The sequence below is a fragment of the Cajanus cajan genome, chromosome 2 (genome assembly GCF_000230855.2).
Source record: "Cajanus cajan strain Asha chromosome 2, NIPB_CcT2T_4, whole genome shotgun sequence".
Lineage (NCBI taxonomy): Eukaryota > Viridiplantae > Streptophyta > Magnoliopsida > Fabales > Fabaceae > Cajanus > Cajanus cajan.
In genome coordinates, this window is record NC_138518.1 from 79,191,302 (window position 1) to 79,204,749 (window position 13,448).

The 13,448-nt window shown below is 38.0% G+C and overlaps 1 protein-coding gene across 3 annotated transcripts in view; it reads left to right on the top strand.

Annotated features, from left to right (window-relative positions):
• The first annotated feature begins 375 nt into the window (after nucleotides 1–375).
• Nucleotides 376–13,448, top strand: part of LOC109799614 (spatacsin carboxy-terminus protein) — a 33,039-nt gene continuing 19,966 nt past the window's right edge. Inside the window, exons 1-5 of one of the 3 annotated variants that reach the window (XM_083069230.1) lie at nucleotides 376–602; nucleotides 1,032–1,213; nucleotides 1,360–3,555; nucleotides 4,795–4,870; nucleotides 8,513–8,635. In XM_083069230.1, coding sequence (XP_082925356.1) covers nucleotides 1,039–1,213; nucleotides 1,360–3,555; nucleotides 4,795–4,870; nucleotides 8,513–8,635 — 2,570 coding nt within the window. In that variant the 5' untranslated portion in view covers nucleotides 376–602; nucleotides 1,032–1,038. Of the gene's footprint in view, nucleotides 603–1,031; nucleotides 1,214–1,359; nucleotides 3,556–4,794; nucleotides 4,871–8,496; nucleotides 8,636–13,448 lie in introns of those variants that run through there. The other 2 variants (XM_083069231.1, XM_083069232.1) reach the window with 2 other exon arrangements.

Below are 13,448 nucleotides of genomic sequence, written 5' to 3' on the forward strand. Positions count from 1 at the left end.
AAGTATGAACACTTCTTTAAGTAAGTATTACACTTCCTTTCTTGTTGAATATGTAATTTTATGTTTAACTTAAATTCGTAATGTTTAGTTAAAAAACATAAATACTTAATTATTTAAGAGTTTACTTTACGATAAAATCTATTAATAAAATATTTATTATTATTTTATATAGATAGATGCATTCATAAGTATATTAACAATATTAATATAATTAATATTTCAATCATTTAACTTTATAATTAAATTTGAAATAAATATTAATTTGATATTATCAATTATTTATTTTAATTATTTTTATTGATATTGAAAAATAAATTTGCTTTTTGACTAGAAATATAAATATAGGTTCACGAAGAGGAAAAAAACAAAAGAGAAAAGAAAGTAACCGAGTTGGATCGGGCGCAGCGAACAGTAGAGAAACCAAATCATCCATCTTGTTCGTGTTCCAATGCGCTAAAATTCGCTCCATTCTCATCTCGACCCCAAAACCTCTCTTCGCAAAACTCACTCTCATCTCATCGCAATCTCACCCACACTCCCTAACTATATATATCCATGGAAACACTCTCCATTCTAATCTCTTAATCATCGCCACACTCCAGGTTCGACATCCTTTTATGAGTTTATCTTTTTCCAATTTCTCTCTATTCGACTTCTCATCGTTTTCTCCATGCTATCTGAACTCGTTGATTGTTTTTTTAAATTGATTTATTCAATCCGGATTGGTTTCCAGGACATTCGATTCCACCACCGATTCACGGTTGTTTTCAAAATTAAAAATATAAAATAAAATAATAATCGTGGAAATGAAATAGAGGAGGCGGTTATTGCTATACTTTTTTTGTCATAGAGAATAACTTAGTTAAGTTTCATGTGTTGTGAGGCTGGTTAGATATTTAGATCATCTTTTGAATATTGAAGTTAGCGATGAATGATTTTTGGAATTTGAATGACTCTAGTTATTGTTAGTTTTTTTTTCTTCTATTTTTTTGATGTTTTTTTTTGGGTGGATGTGCGGTTGGTCGAATCAGGAGCGGAATGGATTTTCACGTGGGCAGTGAGGATCCGGCTATTCTTCAGCTGCACAAATGGGACCCGTCTAAGACCGGAATTGGGCTTTTGGATTTTCGTGAAGCTTTTCTTTCTCCCACGAGAGAGATACTGCTTTTCCATTCTTATGAAAGGGAGGCTCTTTTGCTTCCTCTGAGTAAAGGTGATTGTTGTTTTCCTTTTTAGTTTGGCTATTGTTGTACAGTAATTGAATAGTCTATTTTATTCTACATATATAAATGAATTTGTCCATGTTTCGAATTAGTTGATTTCATGTTCTAGTATATGCGTCTGCTTTGTTGCATGCAGGAGAGTTGCATTCTGGTGGTGCTGAAGGTGGCTGTGATTATGATAATCAAAATCCAGGTTCATCAAATCTTTCCGCAGAGGCATCCACTAGGCCTAGTAGTTCAGTTTTGGTGAATGATTCACCATGTACTTCAGGGTTAGATATTGATATTGATACTGATCTTGCTGAAATTAAATGTTCAAGATCTAATAGTTACCCATACATTAGTGATGTGAACTCGTTGGCCTGGGCTCGTTGTGAGGACAGTTATGATCATCACAATGATGCTTCATTTAGAGAAGTTCTATTTGTTTCTGGAAGATGTGGGGTAACAGTCCATGCTTTTCCCAAACTGACCAAGGGAATGGGTCAAGACATGTTAGAGGGTAACTTTAGGCAAGGCAGGTGGGTAGAATGGGGGCCTGTTGCTACATTAGCTGAAAATATGTTAGTGGGGGAATCTTCCAGCTTTATTCATGGAGACCAAAATGTAAATATGACTGGTAGTGATGGTGGAGTTGAATTGTTAAGAGGCTCTGTTACTAAAAGATACTTAGAGTCATTTTTCACAAAAGTTGAAACTATTATATCTGATGGCATTCCTTGGACCAAATTCCCTGAGAATAATGAATACCCTTGCTCGACAGAAGTAGTTTCTTTTAGCATATTTGATGGAAGTCTATCTTTGGACCATCTCCTCAAAGAAAAACCAGTCCAATGTAAGGAAAATTGGCAGGAACCAGCTGTTTCAGTAAAAGATGCTTCTGACTGCCCTAGCTTGAGCTTATGTGGAGAAGATACTAAGCTTGATTGTTTTTCCAGTGTATTTGGTATTGTGATTAATGGGTTCTATGAATGCCCCAGAGTGTTCTCGAGTGCTTCAAATTGTTTGGTAGGATTTTTTTTTACATTAATGCATCACGTGTCTGCCAATATTAGTGATGCAAATCAAAGAGGCAGGAGCAGAAATTTACTTCTTGTTGCCAAGTTAGATAGTTGGGGTATTCAATGGGTATCAATGGTGAAGCTTGATGAAAGAATAAACATAGTTCAGGCAGTTGAGTGGATGGATTTCCAATTTTCTGATAATCTTCTTGTCTGTCTTAATTCTTCTGGGTTGATCGTTCTCTATTCTGCTATGTCTGGGGAATATGTGACACATTTAAATGTTTTACAAGCTTGTGGATTTAACCCCCATTTGGATTTGCAAGGGCTAGAAAAGTTATATTCAAATGATGATATATATGCTAAACAAGAGTGTGGCATTAAGGATAAAATGTCTGATCAGCGCAGTGATTCTATTAAGAGATCATTCAAGAGGTTAGTTGTTGCTTCACATACCTCCCTTTTAGCTGTGGTTGATGAATATGGTGTGATCTATGTGATATCTTTGGAGAAATATATTCTTGATAAAAATTACTCATCTGAGAAGTTGCTTCCGTGTTGTCAGCAATTTCAACTGGGAATGTTGGTTGGCTGGGGAGTTGGTGGTTCTGATATTGATCGCCCAGCAGTATCAAATGATTTAAACATAAAACATGGAAGTGTAGCTTCCTCAGACAAAGCTGTGGCAAATAATGCACTTCAGAAAATTAATGGCTGCACATTCAAAGAGGAGGGGGATTTGTATGGCTCCTATTCCAGTGGTTTTTCTGTTATTTCTAAAGTAACTAATGGTAAAAAATTTCCTGGTTATGATATGAAATCACCTGTCATGAGAAAAATATTCCTTCCCAATTTTAGAGTCTGCGAGGATGATTCTATTTGTTTTTCTCCTCTGGGAATTACAATTTTCTCTAAAAAGAAGTGTGTAGAGAATCAGAATGGTGCTCAACTAATCCATTTTAATCTGCAAGTGAAGTCAGAAGTCCATGATGACAACTTCTTAGACAATGTAAATGATGTCTACCACTTTGATGATCAAGATGTTATTGGAGAAGCAATTGGTTGCACATTCCAAGGTTGTTTTTATATTGTGAGAGAAGGTGGTCTATCAGTGTATGTTCCTTCCATTTCAATTTTATCAAATTTTCTTCCTGTTGAGTACATTGGTTATCGTCAATCAAATAAGGATGTAGGGATTTCAGTTCTACTTAAAGACAATCTAGAAATAAAAGAACCAACCAAAAGGTTTTCTCCTTGGAAAGTTGAAATTTTGGACAGAGTTCTTCTGTATGAAGGCACTGAAGTGGCAGATCAATTGTGTTTAAAAAATGGTAAGTGTTCCTAAGAAAAATCATTTTGTATTTATTTATAATATGACATCTCTTAAGTCTTCTCCTTACTTGTCTTGGGATAAACTAGTTCATTTAGTTTCTTTTTGTGCTTTAGCATATGGTATATTGAGGGTGTTCTTCTAGAAAGTATTCATTGGGGCCAGTGGCAACTTCTCTATTTTAACAGAGAAGAAAGATTTAACAGGATAAGACATAATTGCAGGAAAAACACAAATATAAACATATAAACATAAAATACAGATAAAACAATAAATCTCGGTAGCTAGTCTTTCTATTCATTTTGCAATTTTATCAGGAAGCTCCCTTGAGTTGAGCATGTATAGGCCATAAAAACGTTTCTGCACTCTGACTCCTTGTGTCTCATTGGACAACATGCACTAGGATTGAAGAGTTTTATTGTTTTGAGAAATCTATGTCTTCTTAACAAATTCTCCCAACTACTTATGTGTATTAAATGAAATAACTGAGGCATTTGATATCTTGGGAACCAAAAGAGCATTTAATGCTTTCTTCTTTGACTAATTAGAAGGATATTGAGCCTGATTCATCAGAAGGATATAATTTTTTTTTTTAATTTTTAATTTGAAAATTTTGGAAACTTTCTGTAATGAGGATATCATAATTTATGTTTCTCCTATTTAATGTGATAGTTTTTATTTTATTTTATTCTCTTGAAAGGACCATTATTTTGTTTCATTGGACTAATTGCTTCCTTTCAATAAAATATTGCCCTATGTTAAATATTTTTTTAGAAAATATGATTGTTCTATTCCAACTTTTATATATAAATACTTTTTGATATTTGGTGTGTTAGGAATTTTAGGGCTAGCCTGCTAGGTGAATTAGGATGTGATTATTTGGATTATCTTTGTTAAAATCCTCATCTGGTTTAATGCCAATCCACTTGTCTTGAATTGCTGCTTTTGGTGGTTTACTTTCTCTTGTCTTTTGCTGCCAAAACTACCTCTCTTTCAAGATTATTATTATTATTATTATTATTATTATTATTATTATTATAAAAACCAGAAAATTGTCTATTAAAGGTGAATAGATGAGATTGATTACAAAGTAGAAAAAACTTATGCTGATATTAATTTATTTTTTGGTTTTAAAATATGGTGAGTTTGAATAATGAGGTGGTGGTGACACACTAATTTATAATTTAATGAAACAATTTTTGGTGCATGCTTATTTATTTATTTATTTTTTCTTTGTCAGGATGGGACATCAAAGTTTCTCGTATTCGTCAGTTACAGATAGCATTGGACTACTTGAAATTCTATGAAATAGAAAGGTAAGCCAAAATTTAGTCATTGCAAGCATATTTTTAAAACATATCAAGTAATATGAAAAAACTAGTTCTGAAAAGTATCTTTTACATTGTTCAAATTTCAATATGATGTTAAACAAATTTGAAGAGACATGTCCCAGTATCCCATACAGCTTTGGACTTGGATTCAACAAATTAGTATTTGAATAAAATATAAAATTAACATCACTAGTAAAATCAGTGGTTTTGCAGCCTTTTGGGTTTGCATAGCCAGCAAATTATGACCTGTCAATTAATGCTATCAATTGGGATTTGGAGAGTTGGAAAGCCACCTTAATTGTGGCCCCTTTGGAGCACTTTCATTATGCTGGGTGTGTTTAGTCTTGATCCAACTAGAGATATGGTCAATGAAATGTAGTCCTTATAAAGCTTGGACAATCCTCACCTTATAAATTTTGTGGGGTTGAGTTAGGCCCTTAGCATAAATTGTAAGCTAATATCAAAACCTATCCTAAATCCACTGTTGGGTCACCTGCATTGTCACGCTCCAGTCTCATAGCCCTGAGTCTTAGGGGTTGTATTGAAAAATTGCCTTAATTGTACTATTGTAGTCACCCCTAGTTTGCCTTTCTTGTGATCTCTTTGGAGCACCTTCATTGTGCTGGGTGTGAGGGGAGATGGTTAGTGTCACACATCAACTAGAGATATGATTGATGCAGTCCTTATAAAAATTGTAAATTCTTCACCTTGCAGGCCAGTTTTGTGGGATTGAATTAGGTCCTAAGCCCAAATTTTAAAAAGTGTGCGTCTTAAGCCATCCTATGTGCTCCTTTTGAAGATGATCTCATTCTGGTCTCATAGACAAGTTAAACTGGCAACTATTCTTCAAGATATGGTAATTTAGACAAAGCGGGTTACTGGTTAAGACCAATCTAGTGGGTTGTGGTTGTGATTGTGGAGTTGCCAGAGTGGAGATGATGTGGGTGGCACATAAAATAGGTCCCCCCACCTCCTTCCTCCTTTGGTGGGTTTTTTTCCAGTTCAACCACAATCTACCAATTCACCGTATTTTTAAAAAAAAAACCTGGACTGTACCAGTTTAGTGGCATAACCAACCTATTTCCTTTTTTTGACCAGTCACCAAGCTGGCTCATGTCAAACTGGCTGGTCCTATTTGGATTTATAACATTGATATTGCAGAATAGAACCAGGAAACAATGACAGTTAGTTCTCCATTTAGCAAACAACCCAGGAAGCATGTGGCAGAACTGTAGAGTTTGCAAAGAAAATATTCACAATGTCAAGTGGCACTATAGTATTGGGTGGGTATCAGCATATTTCCTTGAGTGGATACTTATTTACCCTTTTAAGTACAATTTGTCCAGTATTTCTCTGGTGTCAGATTATCATGATTCATGATGGATTCCTTTGGTCTGGAGTGGGAGAGAGGAATAGGAACCTTCGTGTTAGCTAAGGAGTTTATTGTATGGGGTTCCAATTCTACCAGACTGGTTATCCAAACTTGTAAAAGGGGCTGTTCTACAGTTTGATCATTGAACTATATAAATACACGCCACACACTTCAGTATGTAGGGAGAGGGAATGGGAGAAGTGGAGGGATCAATATACAATTTATGTGCTTACGCTAATTTTGTTTATCTCAGCTTCATCTAATGGTCCAAACCAATTTGTAAAATCTTATCATGGGATTTTTTCTAATTTTCTTCCATTCTCTCCTTTATTGATATCCATTTTTTTTCTCTCCTGCATTGCCCGGCCTTATCCTACCACATCATCTATCAAAACCCCATTTCTCCCTAACTTCAGGAACACACAGACCACCCTGACAAAAAAGCGACCACCAAATTGGGTAGTTCTGAAGGAGCTTCCACCAGAACTGTTGTAGAACACCTGTTAGGAGTTAGGTAGTTAGTTATGACATTTGTAGCCAGTTAGTTAGTTAGAGAGGGTTTGTGAGGTAAATAAATAGGAGGAATTAAAGAAAGAGGCATTCAGTTTGAGTCATTTGTAGATTGAGCTTGTGCTCTTTGTGAAAAGAGAAATCCTTTGCGAAGGGGAAACCCTCGCTGGAGAGATCTCTCCCCCTTGTTTTGTTGGTTCATTCAATTCAATAAAAAATTTCTTTTCTTTTCTGTTCTGGGTTTGTAACAACACCAGTGTTGATTTCATTGCCACCACTGTTGGAGAAAGCATGTACTCTCCATTTTGTAGACTATTGGATCTGCAAATAAAAAGTGAACCAGAAGAAAGTAAGGATTTTTAATTAAGCATATTTATATGGATGTTATTTGAGCAAATTTCAATGTTAAAATTGTTTACATCATTATACATTCCAATGACCACTAGAGTGTGGTATTCCAGCTTTAACAGTGTGAGGAAACATGGGTGTGTTCTGACTTCTGAGCAATTATTGGCCTTATGGTGAATACTTTATGCCTAGCTTTAGAAAATACCAGATAATGCAGTCTGACTGGTTCAATTTCTTGCTTCAATTTATTTTTATTGTGAAAAGAATGGAGAGCAGAAGGATGTGATATGAATATGATTTTTCCAAAATTTTACCTAAAAGTAAAACTTTCGATGATGAGTTAGGAAGGAGAGAAAGAGTAGGTGTTACTATAGGAGAATAAAAAAGCAGCCAATAAAAGGTAAAATAAATTAAAGGAGGTCAAGTGAGAATATTTTACATATTAATTAAGATCAATGGATGAAGAAAGGTTTTACACATTAATTAAGATCATTGGATGAAGTTGAGATAAATTGTAAAAAGTTGGTTCAAGGAAATTGGTGTAATGAGAGATGAGAGGAGGCTCTTAGGCCTTAGATCAAAACCAACAGGTGGGAATGTTGCATTTTAGACCACCCAACCCAACTAATTGGCCTCATGACTCCTGTTCCACCCTCTTACAACTCTTTAGTAGGATTTAATGAGATATGCCTGCTGAATGTTCAATGCATTGACTTTGCCTTTCCTGCTCAATCAAGAAGAATTTGAATATATGTGGAAGAAGGTTCAATGGATGAGGGTGGTGGTCATAGGGTTTGATTCTGATGGGTATTTTGCCAATACTTATGTTGTGCATGTGAATTGTGGGTAGCTTGGTGACTCTTGGTGTTGGAGATTGTTTGGGACAATTGTTTCATAGAATGAAAGCTAAGCTAAGCTAGTCTAAGAAGTCTAGATCTTCCAATTATCCTAGAGCTGGAAACATTGATGCAAAATGTAGAACTGTACAGAAAATGATTAGTCTTGGAAACAGGGGATGCGGGGATTCATTCGAGTGTTGTAATCTTAATCATTAATTTTGATTAGAAGGTTGTGAGAGCTCCTTTTTTTGTTCTACTCCCTTTCATATTTATCAAGCATGTTCACTATCTATTGGATTATTATCCTTGCAAGAAATTATTACTGAGCGTGGCATGCCACACTATAGATCTGGTACTCCTTTATCAACATATATATAATTTTATATTTTGATATAGTTCAGACTACCACAAATTAAATTACCATGTGTATTATGATGATTCAAAGGAAGTGAAGTTGTAAATGAGATGTATTTCATTGATGTGTTTGTTCAGTATTTAGGTTTTTCTATGGCAAATATTATCTAATGAAATTCACTTTCCAGTTTTATTGATGAACAGATCATTGGAAATGCTTGTGGATGTTGATCTAGCAGAAGAGGGGATTTTGAGATTGCTCTTTGCTGCAGTGTATCTTATACTTAATAAAAGTGGTAATGATAGTGAAACTTCTGCTGCTTCAAGGTAAATTTATTTGTACATTGTGCACATACCTATAGTTTTGTTCTTTCATCATTTTTAAACCAATTTGCAACTAATAGAGTTGAGAGAGAAAGGTAGAGAGAGAGAGAGGGCAAAACCAGAGGAGACGAGAGAAAATATATGACAACAGAATTGTAATTTCATTAACTGATTGAAAAGTAAGTACAATACAAGTATATATAGAGCCAATTTATATTGGTCTATATTAACAGAAATAAATGTGTATATATATATTTTAGGAGTAAAACTATACTCCAATACCCCCCCGCAAGCTCAAGTAGGGTGAGGAGACTCAACTACTTGAAGCTTGGACCGAAGATCACAAAACCGAGAAGGAGAGAGCTTTAGTTAGGACATCAACACACTGATCAATGGCAGGAACATAAACAACCTGAAGACACTTGGCAACAACTTTCTCTCGAACAAAGAAAAGGTCTCATTCCATATGTTTAGTGCGAGCATGAAGAACAGGGTTGTGAGCAAGGGCCACAATGCTCATGTTGTCACAGAAGATGACTGGAGGTGAATGATTCACTCTAAGTTCAGAAAGTAATGTCTGTATCCACATAACTTCAGCCGCAGCGAGAGCAAGACTACGATACTCTGCTTCCGTACTAGAACAAGCAACAACATTTTGCTTTTTGGACCACCAAGACACAAGGTTTGGTCCAAGAAAAATGGAAGCGCCTGAGGTGGAGCGCCTGTCATCCGGGTCAGAAGCCCAGTCTGCATCACAGTAGGCCTGAATGGAGAGGGAAGAAGTGGAAGGAGAGGGTTGCAGACGAAGACCCCAAGATATAATGCCTTTAAGGTAGCGTAGAATACGTTTGACAACAATCCAATGCTGTTCAAGAGGCTGAGACATAAATTGACATACCTTGTTTACAGAAAAGCTAATTTCAGGTCTGATTATTGTGGCATACTGTAATGCCCCAACAACAGATCTGTAGAGAGACGCATCAGGAAATTTTTCAGAACGAATTTTGGATAATTTGCAGCCACTAACCATTGGGGAAGAAATGGGCTTTGATGCTTCCATGTCCGTGCGATTTAAGAGGTTCCTAATGTATTTGCTTTGAGTTAAGATTAGAGAACCATCTGACTGATTTTTAACTTCAATGCCAAGGAAGTAATCAAGATCACGAAGGTCTTTGAGGGAAAATGCGGAATGAAGACGAGAGACAAGGCTCTGGAGAACAATTGAGTTGTTTCCTGTAATAATAATGTCATCTACATACACCAGGACGTAGATGATATTATTGTCAACTGAATAGACGAACAAGGATGGATCACATTTGCTGGCCTGGAAGTGGAACTGTAGCAAGGTAGATTTTAGCTTCTCAAACCAGGCACGAGGTGCTTGTTTGAGACCGTAGATAGCTTTGTGAAGTCTACAAACTAGAGTCTTGTCAGAAGATTCAAATCCCGTAGGTTGAGTCATATACACCTCCTCGGCAAGAGTACCATTTAAAAAGGCATTGTTGACATCTAGTTGTTTGAGAGGCCAGCGATGAGTCAACACAAGTGTAAGAATGAGCCTAACAGTTACAGGTTTGATGACAGGTGAGAAGGTTTCATTATAGTCGTAGCCAAATTGTTGATGAAAGCCTTTGGCTACAAGGCGGGCTTTGTACTTATGGACAGTGGCATCAAGGTTTTCCTTGACTCGAAAGACCCATTTGCAGCCTATGGGAGTTCTATTTGGTGGCAAAGGAACAAGGGACCAGGTGCCATTGTGAAGCAGAGTATTATGTTCTGCTTGCATAGCTGCGAACCAGGTGGAATCAGACAAGGCCTGTCGAGTGGTTTTGGGTTCAGTACGGGTGAGTAAAAGCGTTGGTTGAAGGCGTGGTTTAACAATGCCGTCTTTGGCTCTTGTGACCATAGGATGAGTGTTGTGAGGATGAATATTAGGTTGTGATTCAGACTCAGAAGATGAGGTAGGAAAAGACAGGGTGTCGGGAGACGGACTGGGCGTGGTGTTTGGAAAATTAGGTGGGGTTACAGGTGTGTAAGACTCAGAAGCCACATTGGACGATGATGTATGAGTGGGAATTGAGGCTGATTCATGGGGTTGAGTGGATGAAGAGGGGAACAAAGTGATAGTGGGAGGGTTGGTCACTATAAGGGGAATTGCAACAGTATCTTGAGAAGCATGGATTGGGGACGGAGAGAAGAGAGTCTTCTAGGGAAATTTAACTTCATTGAAGATGACGTCTTTAGAGATATAAAGGCGCCCATCAGCAGCAAGACACTTAGCCTTTGTGAGAGGTAGAATACCCCAAGAAGAGACATTCTTGTGAGCGGAGTTGAAGTTTGTTTCTGTTGTAAGGTCTAAGGTGGGGGAAGCAAGAGCATCCAAAGACTTTAAGAAAGTGATAGTCGGGAATTTTGTTGAAAAGTTTTTGATAAGGAACTTCGTTTTGAATGGAGGAGGATGGGAGCCGGTTGATTAGGTAAACACTGGTAGGAAAGGCATAGTCCCAGAATTGCATGGGTAGATTAGCTTCAGCCAACATGGTGAGGCCGAGTTCAACAATGTGTCTATGTTTGCGTTCAACCACACCATTTTGATGGTGTGTATGTGGGCATATGAGACGATGTTGAATCCCAACATCGTTGAGATATGCAGTAAATGGGCGATACTTTCCTCCCCAATCAGTTTGTAGGGCTTTAATGGGAAGTTGAAATTGATTTTTAACCATGTTATGAAATTGTTTGAAGATACCAATAGTTTGTGCCTTATTTTTGAGGAGATAAATCCATGTAAAGCGCGTGTATGCATCAACAAAGGTAATATAATACTGAAACCCACATGTAGAGGTGACGGAGGCAGGGCCCCATAGATCGCTGAATATTATTAGTTCAAAGGGGGCAGTGTAGACAGATGAGGAAGGGCCAGATTGTAATCTGAGATTTACCAAGACAACATGAATCACAAAATACTGGTATAGTATTATTTACGGGTTGAATGTTGCAGTTTCGAAAAACTAGTCTCATTACATCAATATTAGGGTGACCTAATCTGGAGTGCTAAGTGGCAAAAGAAACAGAACCCTTGGTGGTGGAATGAGCAGAGTGCCGATGAGCAGTGGCAGGGGTCTGGACCAATTGCAGCTTGGTGTTGGAGAGCAAGGATGGAAACTGGTATAAGCCATCAGGACCAACCGTGCCATGAAGCAGGACTTCTCTAGTAGCCTGTGATTTGACCAAGCAAATTGAAGGGTGAAACTGAAAGAATACAGAGTTATCTTTGGAAAACTGACTGACACTAATTAGATTTTTGGTAATGGAGGGGACAAAAAGTAGGTTGTTTAGAGCAAAATGAAACTGGGAATTAATCGGAGAGGGAAACGTAGTGACACCTGTGGAATTTATGTGAAGACCTTGTCCATTCCCAACATGAATTTGATCCGGTACTTCAAAGGGGGTGAACTGTTGAATGTTTTGTGACACATTGGTGACATGGTTGGATGCACCAGAATCTGGGTACCAGGTGCTGTTTCCTGTGGAAGAAGATGAGGCGAGCATGGCCTGGGGTTGAACAGGTGTAGAGGTAAAGTGGATTTGTGAGGGTGGTTGGGGTCTGGGTCCAAGAATACCAGATAGGTGTGGTGAAGAATGAGAGGATTGGGAGGATTGCAGAATGTAGTTAGCTGGAGCAAATTGGGTGTTATACCAAGGGCCAGAATTGGTAGTGATGAATTGTGGAGCTTCTAGCGGAGAGGAAGGATCATAGATCTCATCAAACCTGTAGTAGCATGAGGAAGCGACATACCCATAACGATGGCAAACCTGACATTGAAAGCCAGCGTATCTGCCGTGTCCGCGGCCATCACGATTTGGGAAGCGACCACCCCTAGAGTTGGTGCGTCCCCCACGGCGGTGAGCAAACTGAGGGCGAAGGTCTTGATGAGTGAGGTTGGCTTGTGGGTGCGGTATAGGAGGGTTGGGTTCAAATGAAGATATAGTCACATTAAGATGCAACGGCTTTCTTCTTGAATTTCTCAAGACGGGATTCATGGCCAAGTAGCAAGGTTTCGACTTCTTCTATGGATAGTAAGTCAAAGCGGCTACTGATGAGCGAGAGCGACACAGTGGACTCATACTCCTCAGGTAGACCTTCAAGAATGATATCAAGATGTTCTTTCACAGAAATAGAGTCACCAATGGCAGTCAAGGCGTCCACGAGGGTTTGAATTCGAAGAACATAATCTGAAATGGTCTGATTTTCAAGATTGGTATTGCGCAGTTCGATGCGGAGTTGGCGAGCTTTGGCGTTCATGTGAGAGTGAAAGTATGAATGTATTTTATCCCAGAGTTGAAAGGAAGTCTTGCAGCCTATGACGCGAGTTAGCATGTCTTTAGACATGGAGGATTGTAACCAAGACAGTAGAAGTTGATCTTGTTGTTCCCAGGCAAGGTATGATTCAGAAATTAGTCCAGCATCACGATCAACGAGCGTAAGGTACTTGAATGGAATTTGTGGGTTGACAAGAAAGTGGTGGAGGCGGTGCCCTTTGATTACGGGTTCAACTTGCTGGCACCAAAGAAGGTAATTCTTGGTGTCAAGTTTCTCCAATATGGTATGGGAGAAGGTGAGAGACGGGTGAGAGGGGTTGGGAGGGTTCTTGGAGGAAACAATATTGATGGGTGTGGCATTGATGGGTGGCGGAGAAGAATTTGTCGGTGGGTTAGAATCAGCCATGACTGGAATTGTCCAAGATGATTGTGAGCGAAAGAAGAAGAAGAAAAAGGGGAGAGGATCGACTAGCTCTATGATACCATAATAGAG